Raw genomic sequence first — 18,660 nt, forward strand, 5'->3', positions numbered from 1 at the left:
CTCCAGACTCCGCGCTCTCCGCTACTAGGTGCTTCTGGAAATCGTTTCCCTACCAGATTTGCCCTGAGAAGGGTACGGGCAGATCTGCGGACCTGTATGAAGGAGGCCTGGGCTTTAAGCTGAGCAGGCAAAAATGGACCCCTGCTAGGGGCTCTTCGGCTAGCGCGGGGGGCCCGGGGGCTCCGTGTCCCGGGATGCCTCCGGCCGCGCCTGGCTGGCCCCAGCCCCGGCCCGGCCGCTTCCCGCCCTGGGCATCATGAGTTACTTCCTGTCTTACTGCAAAGCTCATGGCGGCTCGCTGCTCACCGGCTACCAGGCGCTGCGCGCCGAGGGCTTCCTGTGCGACGTGACGCTGGAGACGGAGGGCAGCGAGTTCCCGGCGCACAGGTCGCTCCTCGCGTGTTCCAGCGACTACTTCAGGGCTCTGTTCAAGAGTCACACCCGGGAATCCCAGGCGAGCGTGATCCACCTGCACGTGCCGTCGGCGGCGGGCCTGCAGCGCCTGCTGGACTTCATCTACACCGCCTGGCTGCCGCTCTCCATGGACACAGTGGAGGACACGCTGGAGGCCGCCAGCTACCTGCAGGTCACCGAGGCCCTGGGGCTTTGCGGCCGCTACCTGGAGCGCCAGCTGGCCCCGGAGAACTGCTGCTTCGCCGCCAACGTGGCGGCTCGCTTTGGCCTGGCGCACACGCTGAGCGCGGCCGAACGCTGCATCGTGACCCACCTGAGGGAGCTGCTGGCGCGGGGCGCGGGCCCGGCCGGCCTTCTGGAGCTCAACCCCGCGTCGCTGAGGGCCGTGCTGGGTGCCCCTAACGTGGCGCGGGTGCCTGAGGCCCGGCTGCTGGGCCTGGCGCTGGCCTGGCTGCGGCAGGAGCCTGAGGCCGAACGCCTGGCCCACTGCACCCAGCTACTCGAGCGGGTCCGCTTCGGCCTCGTGCCCGCCGACGTGCTGCGGCGCGTGTACTCGGGCTCCGGCCTCACCCTGCCCGCCCGGGTCAAGGGCCTCATCATCCAGGCCCTCAACTACCACACGTCGCCCTCCCGCCAGCCGCTCATGCAGGGCGAGCAGACCAGCGTCCGGAGCCCTCAAACACGCATCTTGTTGGTTGGGGGGCGCCGGGGGCGGGAGGTGGTGACTGAGGAAGTCGTGGTCCCCCCGCGGGCAGCCCGGGGCAGGGGCGCCGCGCCGGAGCCGGAGCCTGAGGAAGAGGAGGGAGAGGAGGAGGAGGAAGAGGAGCAGGTGGAGGAGGAGGAGTGGGAGCTCACCCAGGACGTGGTGGCCTTTGACGTGTACAACCACCGCTGGCGCAGCCTCACGCGGCTGCCTGCTCAGCTGCTGGGGCACAGCGTGTGTGTCGCGGGCAATTTCCTGTTCGTCCTGGGCGGGGAGAGCCCGTCTGGCGGCGCCTGCTCGCCCCCAGCGGACGGCCCGCTGGCTGTCGTGGCGCAAGTGCACCGTTACGACCCGCGCTTTCACGTGTGGACGACGGTGCCCCCTATGCGGGAAGCACGGGCCCATTTCTGGTGCGGCGCCGTGGGCGAGGGACTCCTGGCCGTCGGGGGCCTGGGCGCGGGCGGCCAAGCGCTGGCTTCGGTGGAAATGTATGACCTGCGCCGGGACCGCTGGACGGCGGCCGGGGCGTTGCCGCGGGCTCTGCACGGCCATGCGGGCGCTGTCGGGGATCGCGGCGTCGTTTACATCTCCGGGGGCAAGGCGGGGAGAGGCGACGGCGGCGCGAGCAGCCTCCGGGACGTATTCTCCCTGGCCCCCGGGGAGCAGGCGTGGAGCAAGAGAGCGCCCATGGGCACAGCCCGCTTTGGGCACCACATGGCCGCCCTGCGCGGCGCGGTGTTCGCCTTTCTGGGGCGCTACGAGCCCTTCTCCGAGATCGAGCGCTACGACCCCGGCACCGACCAGTGGACTCGGCTGCGGCCGCTACCCTACGACCGCTTTTGCTATGGGCTGGCCTTGGTGGAGGAGACGGTGCTGCTACTGGGCGGCCTCAAGTGGCGAGACTCACGTCAGGTGCCCACCCGCAACGTGGTGGGCTATGACCTCGACCTGGACCGCTGGGAGGACATTGGCTGCGCGCTGCCCTGGGCCTGGAGCGGCCTGCAGTGCGCAGTGCTGCAGCTGGCAGAGGGTGGGGACGAGCTGAGGGAGGGAGAGCCGGGAGAGACACCGGATTTTGTTCTGGGCTTAATGGGTTAAGCAGCCTCGGGGCTAGGGAGGAGCAAGTCGTGGGCTTTTCCTAGACTTGACCAAAGAGAAACATTTGCCCTTATTCTGAGAATGGGAGACAGGAGGGATCAAACTTAGGATATATGAATCATCTCCAGTGAGCTGGGCATTTCTAGAAATTCTCATGTTGGGCTAGAGATGGACTTTCAAAAATAAAATATGACCCCGTTTTCCCTCTTGTAGTTAAAAGTGTTTCCCAGGTTCCAAACAGTGATTATTTTTGTGCCAAACAGCCAAAAAACGTACAATAATAAGTTATATGCCAGACCAGAAAACTGTTAGGTATAATGACTGTAATAAATGGTTCTAGAAGATGGCATTATCTGAATAAATAGTGATGGGAAAGTGCCTTGGTTAAAAAACATGCAATCATTGTAGGGAGAACTATGATTTTATGATACAGAATCATGGTTATAGTTCTGCTTTGATGGTTTAATATAGATACGGAACTGAGAAAAAAAAATCTAGAAAGCACTTTATTTTTGGAGAAAATAACCTAGGTTAAGTTTTTCTGTACTTCATCCTTACTTATCCTAGTCTGCTTTTGCTCTGACTTTTGGCAGCTTATTGGTTTTATTTGTGCAGCCCTTAGCCATAATAACTTCCCTGGTGGCTCAGATGGTAAAGCGTCTGTTTACAATGCGGGAGACCCGGGTTCGATCCCTGGGTTGGGAAGATCCCCTGGAGAAGGAAATGGCAATCCACTCCAGGACTATTGCCTGGAAAATCCCATGGACAGAGGAGCCTGGTAGGCTACAGTCCATGGGTCGCAAAGAGTCAGACAGGACTGAGCGACTTCACTTTCACTTCACTTTAGCCATAGTAATCCGGCTTCTCTGATTTAGTGGAACATTTAATGGGGCTTCCCAGGTGGCTCTAGTGCCTGCCAATGCTGGAGACATAAGAGAAGCGGTTCTATCCCTTGGTCCAGAAGATCCCTTGGAGGAGGAAATGGCAATCCACTCCAGTATTCTTGCCTGGAGAATCCCATGGACAGAGGAGCGTGGTGGGTTCCAGTCCATAGGGTTGCACAGAGTTGGACATGACTTAAGTGACTCAGCAGCAGCAGCAGCTAACAAAACCCCTATTTCTTTCATCCTCTTTAAATGTTCATTCGGCAGATACGCTGTAGGTAATACTTGTAAAAAAAATTTTTTTTAAGTTTATTTTTGATGGTACCCTGCCTCCTAGACCCTCTACCCCACCTTGCCAAAAGAATCACAGAGAAAGGAAAGAGCAGCAGGTGAAATTTTAAAGTTTGTGTCAGGTAAATGGGAAACCAACTTGATTTTGCAGGATTTCAGAGAAGATTCTTGTATATACTGGACATTGCCTCTTCTGGCTTATACCACAGTGGAGTGACAAAGTTAAAACTTGTAACTGGGGGTGGTGGGGTGGCGTGTGATTCGGTCACAAAGAAATGTGATGTGGATTGCATGAACAAAATAGGTGCTTTATAAGGATTCATTAAGAGCTGAATTTATTTGACTTCAGTTTACAGTGCCGCCTCTCTCCTAGATTTGAAACTAATGCAATAAAATGTACAGATATATAGCGTTAAAGGTCTCTTTCATGCTAAGCTAGCCACGAGTCTTTTAAAATTCATTAGTTTACTTTTTACCATTTAAAACAACAGAGCCAACTTCACCAAAGTAAAAGCCGCTTAGTAGCAACACAGCTAGTCTTTCCATCAACTGCTCGCTGTTGACAGGGGCACAATCTGGCCACTGTATCCACGACACATCCATCAGGTACAGATATTTTTAAGTAAATGTACACATTTGGTCTAGTAAACATCAACAAGTCTAAACACCTGTAACAAGCACAATTCATTTTAGGACACGAGTTTCTTTTTTTTTTTTGCTTTTTGGTTTTTTTTTTTTTTTACATATACAAAATCCCACAAATTTAATGTGCATCAATATCCATGCAGTAAATAAATGTTTTTACAAATAGGTTTTTTTAAATGATAAAAATATTACACTGGACCCCAAATTCCATACAAACATTAATACATGATTTCTCATCCACTTTGACTAAATATAGGATTACTGAAAATGTGCTGTAGAAAGGCCACTCTCCTGTACAGTTGTGCAAAGTCTGCAAAACGATAGTGATTCAATGGTGGTTTCGAAAGCAAAGAAAAAGATCCTCGCTGTGGAGTTTTTACTTTCTTCTCTACAGCAAAAATAGTCACTGGCAGATATCTGAACTCTTAGAGATGAAAGTACATTCACTGAGCTGTACAGGCAACAGTATAAAGCTGATTAGAAGTAGATTTCAGGATATAGAATAGTAAAGGAGGGTCTCTTCCTCCTTCTAAAGAAAAAAAACAAAACAAAACCAAAACCCAGCAATTTGTGACTTGTACGTTATGCAGCCAGACACTAAAAAGCAGCACAGTCATTATCATGCTGTGATCACTTTTCAAAAATGAGATGCTTATAAATGGAAATATATGAAGAGGATTTTTTTCATAGACTTTATCCACTCTATAGAACAAATCATGAAACTAGGAAAAACCTCTAAAAATTGTTTCTATTGTATAGTTCAATGTAATATCTCTCTGAATGACCATCATCCTCTTGCTCCTCAGGAGAGAGGTACATTTTTCGTTTTCAACATTGTTTTCTATATTAGAACACACATCAGCCTGTAACCAAACATATTTTACTTCCCTGCCTGAAGTATAATTACATAAGTTTCACTAACAGACTAGGGGGAAAATTGGACACTAACTGGGAAGTTGATTCATTTCCATTTATACCTTGTAGGTTTTTAGGAGTTGGAGTTTAAAAACATGAGTTTGGGCTGAAATTATATATATATATATATATATGTTAGCTGCCTTTCTGGGTGAGTTAAGTGTGTTTTAAAAAATTCACTCTCAAATTCCTCTGTACACAATCAGCATTTCATCACTACAAAAATAAAGGAAGATTTAAACCAAGAAAATAAAGCAGCTCTATCTTCAATTTTGGTCTCAGTTACAAAAACATCTTACAAAGCTTTGCCCTGATACACCATTGAGTGTCCCCATGGATATGGAATAGTATTTCCATTAACCAGCTTTCACAAGTTAATAGACTATTAAGACGAATATTTGATACCTGAACTTTTCTTATGTTGATGCTCTTCTATTTTGCTTAACTCTTGTATGTATGCGCATCTACATTTCACAAAAATAAAACTACAGCATTAAACTTTGTGCAATGTTTAAGAAAATCCTTAGAACATTTTAATAAATATAAAAAAGGTTTAAATTCTTTCCCACCCACAAGGATGTCTGCACCTGAAAAAATGTGATTTAGTTTTGAAGTCTTGTTTATATAAAATTAAAGGGAGAAAAGATGACCTTAGATAGAAAACCGCCTTTTTGTGTTTTTTTTTCCTACTTGAAGACCACCTGTCTTCAGGGTTGTTTGCAAAAGTTAATTTTGAATCATTGAAGACAGTTGATTTTGCACATGGTAAACATAAGCTGAGCACTAACTGCATATAAAATATACAAATGCTCATTAAAGACAGTGGTATTATGACCATATAGGGTTTGTTTCATATAATGGTAACATTAAAGTATAGCTTGTCAATGTGTCCCACACGTTGATATAAAAACTACCTTATATACTTGTTCAAAGTACCAGAAGGTACCAAATGGCCAGACGGCACAATACACTTACACATGCGTTTCAATGTATGAATGAGTGTGTGTGAGAGAGGAAGTGATTACATCTACTTCAGAAGAAATACTTAATGGGTCATTTGAGGTGGTGTTTTGACAGATATCCAAGAAAAGATCGAGGTACATCTGCTTCCACTGCTGGAATTCTTTCGATGTCAAGTCTGGATTGTCTAGTACTTTATCGATAATGGCTACTTCCCCTTCTCTGGCCTGAAAAATAAAAGGATTCAAGAGTTACAAAAGGGACAATTTTCTTCAGATTTTAACTAAAGAGTTGATAGGCAAAAGCCCAGAAGAAACAGCTCTGTCATACTCAAACTCGGGCTTCCCTGGTAGCTCAGACGGTAAAGTGTCTGCCTGCAATGTGGGAGACCTGGGTTCGATCCCTGGGTCGGGAAGATCCCCTGGAGAAGGAAATGGCAACCCACTCCAGTACTCTTACCTGGAAAATTCCATGGATGGAGGAGACTGGTAGGCTACAGTCCATGGGATTGCAGAGTCGGACATGATTGAACAACTTCACTGGTTCACTGAATACTCAAACTCACTAGACTCAAATCCTCAGGTACATTTTTCTACATGTAGGCACCTGGTTTATTTTTCCTTCGGGGCCTATCCTGTTTCCCATCTCTGCCTATGGAAACTCTTCCTCATCCTTTAATGTCCAGTTCATATGCCTCTCATTTCTTCAAGCCTTCCTTAAACAACTGAAAAAATGTTTTCTCCGTCATTTCTGTAAGTCCCCATAACATTTGATCACTGCTGTTGAGTGGGCTTAGCCCATTGTGTCTTGAGTTACTTTTGCATTGTCCTATCTCCTCCTTCTAGATGATCAGTTGGTAGTTTGGACCTGAATGAGAATGGGGGCTCCGTGAAGTGGGAGGTAGTAAGGATATCTCTGGACCTTAGCTGGGCACCAGAATTATTCTTATGTATATTAAAGCTCTTTAAAACTTCTGGTCTTAGTTATCAAAAGGTCATTACGTTGTCCCATGGATTTGCAACAGCATTCACATGAATATCAACTGAGAGCTAATTGACTATGAGAACTTGGCTGCTGGCTACCAGAAGTTTTTTCAAATCATGCATTTCCTATTTTGTTGATCTCTTTGGTTGTTGGTTAGTTGCTAAGTCATATTCAACTCTTTTGTAACCCCATGAACTGTAGCCCACCAGGCTCTTTTTTTCCATGGAATCTCCCAGGCAAGAATACTGGAGTGGTAGCCATTTCCTTTTTCAGGGTATCTTCTCGACCCAGGGATCGAACCTGTGTCTCCTGCACTGGAAGGTGGATTGTTTACCACTATGCCAAAGCCTCTCTGTGGATCACAATAAACTGTGGAAAATTCTGAAAGAGATGGGAATACCAGAACACCTGATCTGCCTCTTGAGAAATTTGTATGCAGGTCAGGAAGCAACAGTTAGAACTGGACATGGAACAACAGACTGGTTCCAAATAGGAAAAGGAGTTCGTCGAGACTGTATATTGTCATCCTGTTTATTTAACTTATATGCAGAGTACATCATGAGAAACGCTGGACTGGAAGAAACACAAGCTGGAATCAAGACTGCCGGGAGAAATATCAATAACCTCAGATATGCAGATGACACCACCCTTATGGCAGAAAGTGAAGAGGAACTCAAAAGCCTCTTGATGAAAGTGAAAGTGGAGAGTGAAAAAGTTGGCTTAAAGCTCAACATTCAGAAAATGAAGATCATGGCATCCGGTCCCATCACTTCATGGGAAATAGATGGGGAAACAGTGGAAACAGTGTCAGACTTTATTTTTCTGGGCTCCAAAATCACTACAGATGGTGACTGCAGCCATGAAATTAAAAGACGCTTACTCCTTGGAAGGAAAGTTATGTCCTACCTAGATAGCATATTCAAAAGCAGAGACATTACTTTGCCAACGAAGGTTCGTCTAGTCAAGGCTATGGTTTTTCCTGTGGTCATGTGTGGATGTGAGAGTTGGACTGTGAAGAAGGCTGAGTGCCGAAGAATTGATGCTTTTGAACTGTGGTGTTGGAGAACTCTTGAGAGTCCCTTGGACTGCAAGGAGGTCCAACCAGTTCATTCTGAAGGAGATCAGCCCTGGGTGTTCTTTGGAAGGAATGATGCTAAAACTGAAACTCCAGTACTTTGGCCACCTCATGCGAAGAGTTGACTCATTGGAAAAGACTCTGATGCTGGGAGGGATTGGGGGGCAAGAGAAGGGGACGACAGAGGATGAGATGGTTGGATGGCATCACTGACTCGATGGACTTGAGTTTGAGTAAACTCCGGGAGTTGGTGATGGACAGGGAGGCCTGGCGTGCTGCGATTCATGGGGTCGCAAAGAGTCGGACATGACTGAGCGACTGATCTGATCTGATCTGAACCACCAGAGAAGTCCAGGATCTCTTTGGTACTCTGTCTCAAAATTATGAAACCTCAGCAGTAGACTACAGATCTGAAATATTTTCCAAACGAACTCTCTGACCTTCTATTTCTTGAGATGACTGCATCACAAACTTGGTATGACAGTTCTTTTCTGGTTTTGAGTTTTTCAGGGTGCATGGTCTGATTAGGGAGAGTATGTATTGCAGGCCCTCTCCACTGAGACACACAGTGAGGGGGCTGACTTTTCTGGCTCCTTCTTCAACTTCCTGCCTGTTTCCCTTTCCTCACCACCTCCTCCCCAATCTGGGGGTGGCATAAGAAGACTGGAGACAATGTAAGTGCTTATGGAAATGTATAAGAAAAAAGTAACACGTGAGTTGGGAACTGCTAATGTATACAGCACAATTATAAAATTTCCACACGGGATATGAAACAATGTGGCTTCACTCCAAATGTGCTACAAGAGATATTCATAAAATATCTCAAACCCTTTTAGCACCCACCCCTGCATGAATGCTGTGCTCTTTTAATAACTGTATCAATTCTACAACATGGCATATTTATCTTAGGAAAACAAAAGACTGAGGAATAACACTAGCCCTACATTTTTGAAAAAAAAAAAAAAATTATATCCTGTTTTCTCCTAGAACTAAGTCACATAAAATGTAGTCTGTGCATGCTCTGAGATGTTAATATAAAGCTAAGATTATTTCCTTTTGGCCAAATACACTTATTACATTCGTTCTATTTATCCCCCTCCCATTTTGTCCCCTAGAGTATCTGATAATTGATTTTTTCAGGAATGAATCTCTTAAAACGAATGTCTCCTTCCATTTCATATCTTACCTTTAAAGTGCTTTTGAGAATTCTCAGCCTGTGTAGTTTTTCATTCATCACAGGATCATTACATCTCTTTATAAAGGATAGTTTGTATTCCATCTTGGTTGAAATGCGATGTTCTCCCAGAGGCGACAGACTGGCTTGTTCCAATGCCCTGTATAAATCTTGCAAAGAGTCTCCTAACTTTTCTTCCCTACTTTCACCTGCAATGTCCAAAAACAAAAAACAAAAAACAAAAAACAGAGAAATATGAATCCAGTGTAATACAGTGATTTGACATTCCAAAAATCTACTAAACAAACAAACAAAAAATATCTGAGAAACGGAATAATGAATGATCGGGAAAACACTATTACATTAAAAAAAAGAAAAACAACCCATCAAACCCACAGTTGCTAGTTATATTGGGTAAGACTAGCTACAGGCAGCCAATTGGTTTAGAATAATTAATAGGATGCTTTAATAAAATACTCATAATAAATAGCAAATCATTGTACATATCTTGAGTCCATTAAATTCAAAGAATTACAGTACAAAAGGTACACAACACAGAAACAATTCTGAACATAATTTAACATTTTAAAACAGTAATGAATATCCCTTATCATTATACTGATAAGCATAGATGTGCTAAGTAACAGAGCTCTCCTGGTTTAACAATACTGAACGAACTGATATTTACATTTTTCTAGAATTCATAAGATGGAATGGCATTCGCTAGAGTATATATGATTGTAAAAATCTTCCAAAAGTATGCTGTAGAGGATTATTAGGTTTCATGTGACTGCCATAGTAATGCCTGCCACACTGTAAATATAGTAAATGATCATAAATTATCATCAATAATAATGCTTTAATTAGAATGACATGTGGGAATGTTTATATGCAAATGTAAGTAAAAATCTGGCATGTATTGAAGGAAGCTACTTAACATTTGAAAGACCAAGGAAGAAAACACTCCAATTAAATATTTTTGAGGAAAAAAAAAAAAAAGGTCTGGTTCAGGAAAGCATCTTGAATCGATTTGAGCAAATCAAACTACCATATTATTCTTGAATTGTCTGACTACTGATGTATTTTTCTCAATGATAAACAAAGATTAACTTGGATTTTGCTTGGATTGGCAGATAGGATTAGGGTTATATTACATTTCCTTTAATAGAGAGCCAAAGAGTCCTATTTGAGGAATGCTAATTACATTGGCCCAAAAAGTAAATATGGAATATCATTCATTCCACCATGGTCCATGTGAATATTTTAGGCTTTCTGACACATTTTTTTTTAAAGACACCCTAATTGGTAATAATGTAAACATTTATATGTGTCAGGCACTAGGGTAAATGCTTAACATGCATGATGTTTAATCCTCATAGCAGTACTAAGAGTAGATCTATTTGATTTTCATTTTCTAGCAGGGAAGTACCTTGCTCAAGGTCACATTTACTAAGTGGTGGAGTTGGAATTCCAACTGAGCAGTCTGGCTCCAGAATTCATGATTTTAATAAGACTTCTAGACTGCCAGTTTTGTCAGGAATCATTTGAACTGTGTATTAAACAGGAGGTGTTAATGAATTTGTGAGATGTTTAAAATACAGCATTGAAAAAAATTTTTTTAGAGTGTACCTAAAACTTCCCCCAAAGCCCACAAACACAGTACCTTAACTTGAAGGGATCACCTTTAGGATAAAAAAGTGACTTCATTTAAGTTTCATATTCAATTTTTACTTTCCTGCTAAGGTTAGCAACTATTGGTAAGTATGATTATTGAGTTCTCTCATTAGAAAGTCCTTTGTTATCAGCACCTGCTACCACTATTCCTCTACAACAAACTTTAACTTTCTAATCATATATCTAAGTTAGAACTATAATCTAAAAGTACAAAAAAAGAAAACAGCTTTTTAATTTTCTGTTGCCTCATCCTTCAATGTTTGCAGCACCTAGAGGATTCTGAGGGGTGGGTGGGGGTACAGAGGACTGTAAAAAGAGGAACTAGCTGCCTTGTAGGCTAAGGTTGAAATGAGATAAGGAATTTTAAACAGAACGGTTTGGAGCCAGGAAGGCAAAAAATCATAAGGTCATTCAGTGTAAAACTAAATGGAGTTGTAAAAACAAGGATACATTTGAACAGCATAATTCCATTTTATAAAATCATAGGCCAGGAAAGAACCCTGAGGAATTATTTAGTAGTTATCATTATTTTTGCTTCAAGGCAAGACTGCATCTTAAGCCAGAAAAATTTCATAAAGCAGAGGGTGGGGGAGAAATCGGAGCCCTAACAGATGTGAATTATAGTAGTCTAGGTATCATGAAACCTAACGTATTATTCGTTTTTCAGTTCTTAAAGGAAGGTAAAGAAAAAAGGAATTCAAATAATAGTTTTAGGATTTAAGCGAGGCAGAAATATTTCCACATAGTAAATTTTTAAGATAACCTTCTTCCATATTACCTAACACTGTAAGGAGTATATATTTTGTTGAAAAAACATTCTTACCCAGTTTTCTTTCTCCTCAATTCTTACAGTTTGTGGAATACTGAGTCACATGCTGGATTATAAAATAAAATTTCAATGTAGTTTTATTTCAAGAATGGTAAAGATTTAATATAAAAAATGACAAACATGACTGAACACTGAAAGCTTTTTTTTCCTTCTTCTTGTCATTAAGGGAGGGGGGAGGTGGAACATGTTCAACCAAAGTACGACATATAATTCTACAAAGAATCTGGTTTGACAGCTGTAAGGAGAATCAAGCTTGGATTTATCTCTGGGCAGCACATAGGAACAGAGAATCACAAGGAGACAGAACACAGAAACATTTCCAAGCTATGAATGGAATAGAGATATTAAAGACAAGTCAGGCCTCCTTCCCCCACCCCTACACACCATACACATATGCGACACAAGACACAGTCGTGGGGTGAGGAGAATGAAGGATTGAGATGCCAGGCTCCTACAAAATGCCACCAAGTACTAAACATTTTAAGACTAGACAAAGAGTCCCTTTATTTTCAGAGGAAGGGGGTGAGGGCCAGAGTCACATTTGAAATCTGATTCACTGTGCTCAACAGTCAAAACAACACAGAACTCAACATTCAAGACAAAAACAGACCTTTATTTTCTTTTATAATTTTCAAACTGGTTTCCTTGATTTTTTTTTTTTCTTAGATGAATACCAATTAACTCAATCGGGGCTACCGCTGCAACTGAAAATGTGAAAGCACCTTTACTTCTTCTTTTTGCCCTCTTCTTCGTCTCCTTCTCTTCTGGTTTCTCTTTTAAACCCTTGCTTTTCTTCTCCTAGAAGAGGCTTGCTTTGGAAGAGGAGGCAAGTACTTGGTGAGGTCTGCTTCCTGATTGACTTTCTTTCAATGTGCCAGTTCAGTCATGGGAACACTGGCCCCAAGCCCAGCTCTTTCGGAATTTGAATGGATGGTTTCTGAAAGTTGGTAAAGTGTAGAAAACCACATGCAAACCACAGGACATATAGAGGAACCTTCTGTGATTCCTCAAGAGGAAGTGTATCCCTGATACAATGAAATTTAAATGTGTATCAAATTGATTCAGAAATTCTGGGCCTATGCAGGAATAAATTTGCCATCAAATCACATTTACATTTACAACATGTAAATCAGTCCTGTGTCAGATGACACACTTTTCTATTTCAATTTTATTAAAGTGAAGAGAACATATAAAGTTCTCTTTCCTATATAAAATTTCATTGATAGATTTGAGGATCCCAATGAAGTTATGGATAACTTGTATTCTGAGCCAAGGGAGGGCTCGTTTCTGGCTGTGTCATAGTGGCAGGGCTAGAAGAAGATCCTCTTTATCGTTTCGTTTATACTCTAGCTACACCATGAAACACTGTGACTCTAAGAAATGCACTGAGCATCAATATGGTTGTGTCTGGCTCCTTCAGGTTGCATATGACCTCCAGGCAGTGATAAAAGCTCAAAGAAAAGATTAGCCAATAGAAAATAATAGTTGGTTGGAACTTTCTTGAAAAGGCTTAATAGCAGATGATAATGCATTCCTCAAACACTGCAGGATGTTTGGTTGACGTATTTCCTTACATTCATGCCCAGTGGTTTTTAAACCTGTTCGATTGTATACCCTTTTCAGTTAAAACACTTTTGTTGATAAATATTCAATATATGTATTACTCTATATTAATAGATAGATAGAAGAGATATTCGAGAAAATGAGATATGAAACCTGAGGAGAAATCCCAATGTTTTTTCATTCTGTACCTCACTCCATGTGCACCTTTAGAGACCTAGACTGCAACTTTCCCTGAGTGCATATGCCTTGCTCTCTTTGCATTTCCCAGTCTTCTACAGGACATGGTGTCTGATGAACCCAATGTTTAAACTGAGTGATGATTTTCTTCACTTTAGACACCAAGTACTCCAAAGAGGACTCCGTATCAGTCTGAGTAATTTTTTAATGCCAGTCTCTTGTGTAATGTCGTTCATGTTTCTTTGGTGAAAATTAAGAGCAGAGTTTACAAGTGTGGCAACCTAAAATGTTATTCTGGTGTCCTTGCTGTTTCCCTGCCTCTGCAATGACAATGTGGAAGGAGAGTAAAAAATGAAAACAAAACAAAACGAGTATATGAACTAGGCTCTTAAAGAATCAAGTCAGCAATGAATAATCAGTTCTTGTACATGTTTTGGAAGGGAACTGTGCTCTTTTAAAATAGGATAATGATGTCCTCATGGAAACAGTTGTTCCTTCCACAACACAACTGGGTAATGAGCATAGAAAGCTGGAAAAGGCTAAGTCACAAGTGGGGGAGAAGGCTGGACATAGTAGCATTAGTCACCAGTCAAATGTGAGAGGTATTCGTTCTTGTACGGTTGCGGAGTGCTCTAAGGCTTCCAGGCGAATGGCATCAAGTATGTGGAGCACTATTCTCACCATGAAAGGCAATTAGCATTTGCATTGAGACACAGGACTGTTTTCTGTGAATACTAATTTACCAGTGCGCCATAATGAACAACTTATTTATATGTAAGGTGCCAAAGTTTTAATGGGTTTAATGGAGATAGGTTCAATGTCTGTAGGTTTTTTTTGCTAAAGATGATTATGCATTCAGGAGTTTACACTATAATCTGAATTGTTTTATAATGAAAGATTAGTTCTTTTAATTCATGTTTTTATATAAGTCAACTAGCTATGCCTTGTAAAACTGGGGGGAGGACAGTTTGTTATAAAGCATACGATTTTAAAACTTGGCTTTTACTTGTTACTCTGTAATCAACTACCCTTCTTATAATTAGAATTAATTGGTTTGTTTTATTTTAGGCAAAATAACAATAATTTGTCTGATGAAAAAAACTGAGAAAAAAAAAGTCCTTTTTTTGAAAGGACAGCTTGAGTGAGTCCACCAATATTGCTAAGTGAATTTTTAAGGAATATGTGAAACCCATCCCTGTACGAATGACCTTGTGCTTCACCAAAATTAAGTACAGCCATATCAGTGTTTGTAAATCCCTTCTGCACAAAAGTAAAGCTGACTTCCATAAAGAGGTGACACCACAGACAGAGCTGAAGCTTATTCTACATTTCATTCTTGAAGCAGGTAATTTCTGTCGAATTATGTGGTTTAATGCCACAACTATGAAAGTGGTTGTATTTTCAGGGTATTATGGTAGTTTTTATGACAAATAGTTCAGATGGCAAAATCTTGGTGTCCTTGGCATTGATTTATTGACCCAAAGGGAAGGTTCTTTGAAGGAGAATTGCAAACATAAATAACAGATTCTATATTTACCTAGCGAATTTAGAAAATTTATATAAAGACATGGAAGTCAAGGTACCTGGTTCTTAGGAAGGAATTGATAAAGGATACAGTTTAAAAACAAAGCTAAAAGATGATTATTAAAAAATTAATGTGGGGTCATCATATTCCTTAATGAGAAAAAACTAAAATTCTTCATATCATAGAATTTTACTATGACTTAAACAGGGAGAATGACTCAAGACAATCCCATGAATATTTAAAACCAACATAATGCTTTTTGATGCATTTCTATATACCAGAACCATCATTTTTATATATGCTTAAAAAAACACATTAAAATGGTTAGAGCACAGAGGCAACTGTAAGGCATAGCAATGTGATTTTATTCACAACACAAATTCCATTTGTGAGAAAGAAGCATAGATTACTCCTCTTTAGAAAGATATTTACTATCAAGCATACTTAGCAAATTATTTAGCTATCTAAAAAGATCTGATACCAATTGGTCATATTTTTATTTTTATGTAATTTATATTTTTACAAGTATTCACATTATGCAATACCACACACTGCGGCGACAGGAAGAAAAAAAAACATTTCCAAATACAATGTTAAATTATCTGTTCATTGCACAGTATGAAATATCCATTAATTAGCATTAAAATTATTACAGAGTATCTTATCCAACTAAATAAAGGAAATTTCACATCCACTACAGAAGAAAAATAAGCAATATTGAGCCATAAGGGACCCAGTTACATAGTATTAAATAATATCTGAAACTATTTTGAAAGACAACCAGACAAAATACTTTTTCCAAAGTGAAAACCACAGCCTATAGATTTGGAAAATTTTACAGAAAAGAATAGCTCATGCCTGTCCTATGAGGCAACACCATTTGTATACAAGTGCCAAGAAGTAAGGAGAAAGTTAGGATTTTAGCTGAGGAATCTACTAAAGCCTGGCATGTGGCATTTTCTTCATTAGTGCCACTGAAAGCAGTCTCTGTGTTGCACCTGAATACACTTTATAATAGAATAAACATAGTAAGTTTCAGAGCAGGTTGTAGATACCTTGCCTTAATAGATTACACTTAATGTAGTACAATACAGCACGTCAAATTTTAAAAATGCAAAATACACTTAACACACAGAATTTGCTTTCTCTGCTTTGCCTTCAAGAGGCCACTTAAGAGTCCATTGAACAGCCAGGGTTTTCTAGTTATTGGAGCTGATCCCTCTCCTTTCCTGTGACAGAAGAACACAACTGAGCCCTTCCCCAGTCAGTACCCTTTCCCTCTGTTCACCCACAGAAACAGCAGTTTTCTGTCACTGTGCTCCATCTTGATTGGCTTTGATCTTATGCTAGTCCCAGTGAAGAAAGCTTGCATTCTTCTTAAGAGTGGCCTGCCCCTCTTAATATCCCTTTAGGGAGGCCCCCAATCCAAAACACTTGATGATCTAAGCTTTTAAAAGTCTGTTTTCTGTTATAAACAGCAAGGACGAGGCCATTTTAGTTGCTTGCAAGAGGTTGATGTTAAGTCTGCGTCGTGCCGACTCTCTCCGATCTAAATTCTCTAAACATTAGCTTATCAATCTGTGAGTCCAATGGGTTGAGTGCCAACAGAAGTGGATCCGATTTGGCATGGAGAGGTTCTACCAACTCTCGCAGTGTATTAGCCTAATATGATAAAGCAGTGATACAATATGATGAAAGACCTGCGAGTGCCATTATTTCCAAAGCATATTAGTATTTGTATTAGAAATACCATCATGCAATACCAATGAAGAGAAAAGAGAAAAATATGGCTAGAATTGCATATGGTTTTAATACCATAATGTCTTTGTGTTGGCATGCAAGTCTACTTGGCCAAAAATGGGACTTTATTTTAAGCTTGGTTATCTCGAATTGCCAATCTTATGTATACAAAATAATACACAGCACAGATATATCTTTTCTCACCTCTATACTTGTACATGCGTATCTGTAATTTTAATCAGAAAGTTTATGTTAAAAGTATTCTCCATACACATATAAAATGATTAATCTTCTAAAAAAATAAACTGTAGTTCTATACAAGATCTTTCCTCAAATTCATCCAATCAAGAAGTATGAGGAAAACTTTTCTGGTCCACCTTCTATCTAACTAACCCGATTCACATGCTACCACGTGCTGAGTGGTGAGACAGAAAAGCCCAGCTAGTGTGGCTCCAAGGAAGTGGTCGAATGCAGACCAATACAAAGTGAACAGAGGTGAAAAGCTCTCACACGGTCAACGTGATGAAAGGGTGACTTGACACTCGAGCACAAGCCACATTCTTAGGAATTAAGAAACTAGAAGAGACTAAAGTTTCTGAATGACTTGGAAAACTCAGAACAAGTGGGCTAAAAATAAACTGTAGTCTCTTTTAGTTCATTTTATTTTGGATTTTGAGGAGTTCAAATATTGCCTCTAGGCACCAATCAGCAGTTTTTTTTTTTCTTTATAACCTAGGGCAGATCTTTATTTGCTACATCCTTTAGTACCTTTTGAGTTATATCAAGAAGAAGGAAAAAACTGGGAGAGGGAACAGAGACAGCATGTTGTTCACTACCAGCTCCTTTATAAAATGGGAAGGGAGTGTGTTGCCCACAGCACAGTATTTAGAAAATAGGATGCAGTATGGTTCAGAAATCAGCAGATCTAATTTTTGTTTATCATATCATAACCTTCTTTTGCAGAAAAGGGGCTGGGAACTAAATAATCTTCATAGGTAGGTCAAATGAAAGAAAAGACAACACCTTATTTTTTTTTAAGAAAATTATAATACTGTAATGCGAACTCTGGATTCTACCACTGTTTCATAAGGTCATCGAACTTCAAACGGTAGTCAGAGGCAATCTAATGCTTGGCACAAGGTCATCCTTAAATGTAAACTGTTTCTAATTTATCTATGCAACTCAAATATTTCCCCTCAAAAACAACTTACACGAATGGTTTAATTTCTAGTGAACTCAACCCATCCTAAATCTGAACTAGAGACTTGGTAATCAAGTCACATCCTAGTTACATTTAAGACACCATTTAATTAGGATTGGGAAATTCTACTTCAAGAGACTGGAAATACCTCCTCAGTTGAGGCCTTGCCAACATGCAGGATGGTGGGGGGTGGATCACTATTTCAAAGTGACTACAGCTATTTCCAGGGCTTCCCAGGTAGCTCAGCGGTAAAGAATCTGCCTGCAATGCAGGAGACACAGGAGATGTGGGTTTGATCCCTGGGTGGGGAAGATTCCCTGGAGGAGGAAATGGCAACCCACTCCAGTATTCTTGCCTGGAAAATCCTGTGGACAGAGGAGCCTGGCAGCCTACAGTCCATGGGGTTGCAAAGGGTCGGACACAACTGAAGCGACTTAGCATGCTCAGCTATTTCCAAGTCTGTATATACTAACGTAAGAGAAGGTAACTCTCTGGCAAGGTGTCTCTTCAACTAGTAGTGGTCAGGTTACCAAATCTCAGGGTAGAGGTCTGTTAAATACAGATTACTGGGCCCTGCCCTTACTCTACTCAATCAAAATTTCTGGGTATGGAACTCTGGAATCTGCATTTTAAGCATACAACCCAGGTGATTCTTGTTGCCCACTGCAGTCTGAGACCTCGTGCACTAGGCCAGTCACACTGTGATGGGCTACACTGTGGGGAGGGCTGGTTGAGTGATGCCAACTTTTGTACTGCACATATAAGGAGTTTTTAAGTCACAAGCTTTGTAGTTGGACACATCACACAG

The 18,660-nt window shown here is 41.5% G+C and overlaps 2 protein-coding genes across 6 annotated transcripts in view; one reads left to right on the top strand and one right to left on the bottom strand.

Moving 5' to 3' along the window:
* The first annotated feature begins 244 nt into the window (after positions 1-244).
* KLHL34 (kelch like family member 34) lies at positions 245-3,771 on the top strand. The gene has a single exon (XM_055564833.1). It carries the CDS (start codon positions 257-259, stop codon positions 2,213-2,215), a length of 1,959 nt encoding a protein of 652 aa, XP_055420808.1. The 5' UTR covers positions 245-256; the 3' UTR covers positions 2,216-3,771.
* A 730-nt stretch (positions 3,772-4,501) lies between these two features.
* CNKSR2 (connector enhancer of kinase suppressor of Ras 2) overlaps positions 4,502-18,660 on the bottom strand; it is a 283,089-nt gene continuing 268,930 nt past the window's right edge. For 4 of the 5 annotated variants that reach the window (XM_055564830.1, XM_055564829.1, XM_055564828.1 and 1 more), the window contains 2 exons: positions 9,156-9,352; positions 4,502-6,137 (listed from right to left, as the gene is read on the bottom strand). In XM_055564830.1, coding sequence (XP_055420805.1) covers positions 5,922-6,137; positions 9,156-9,352 — 413 coding nt within the window. In that variant the 3' untranslated portion in view covers positions 4,502-5,921. Of the gene's footprint in view, positions 6,138-9,155; positions 9,353-15,033; positions 16,574-18,660 lie in introns of those variants that run through there. The other variant, XM_055564831.1, reaches the window with a different exon arrangement.

This window comes from Bubalus kerabau, chromosome X, assembly GCF_029407905.1.
Source record: "Bubalus kerabau isolate K-KA32 ecotype Philippines breed swamp buffalo chromosome X, PCC_UOA_SB_1v2, whole genome shotgun sequence".
Taxonomy (NCBI): Eukaryota; Metazoa; Chordata; class Mammalia; order Artiodactyla; family Bovidae; genus Bubalus; species Bubalus kerabau.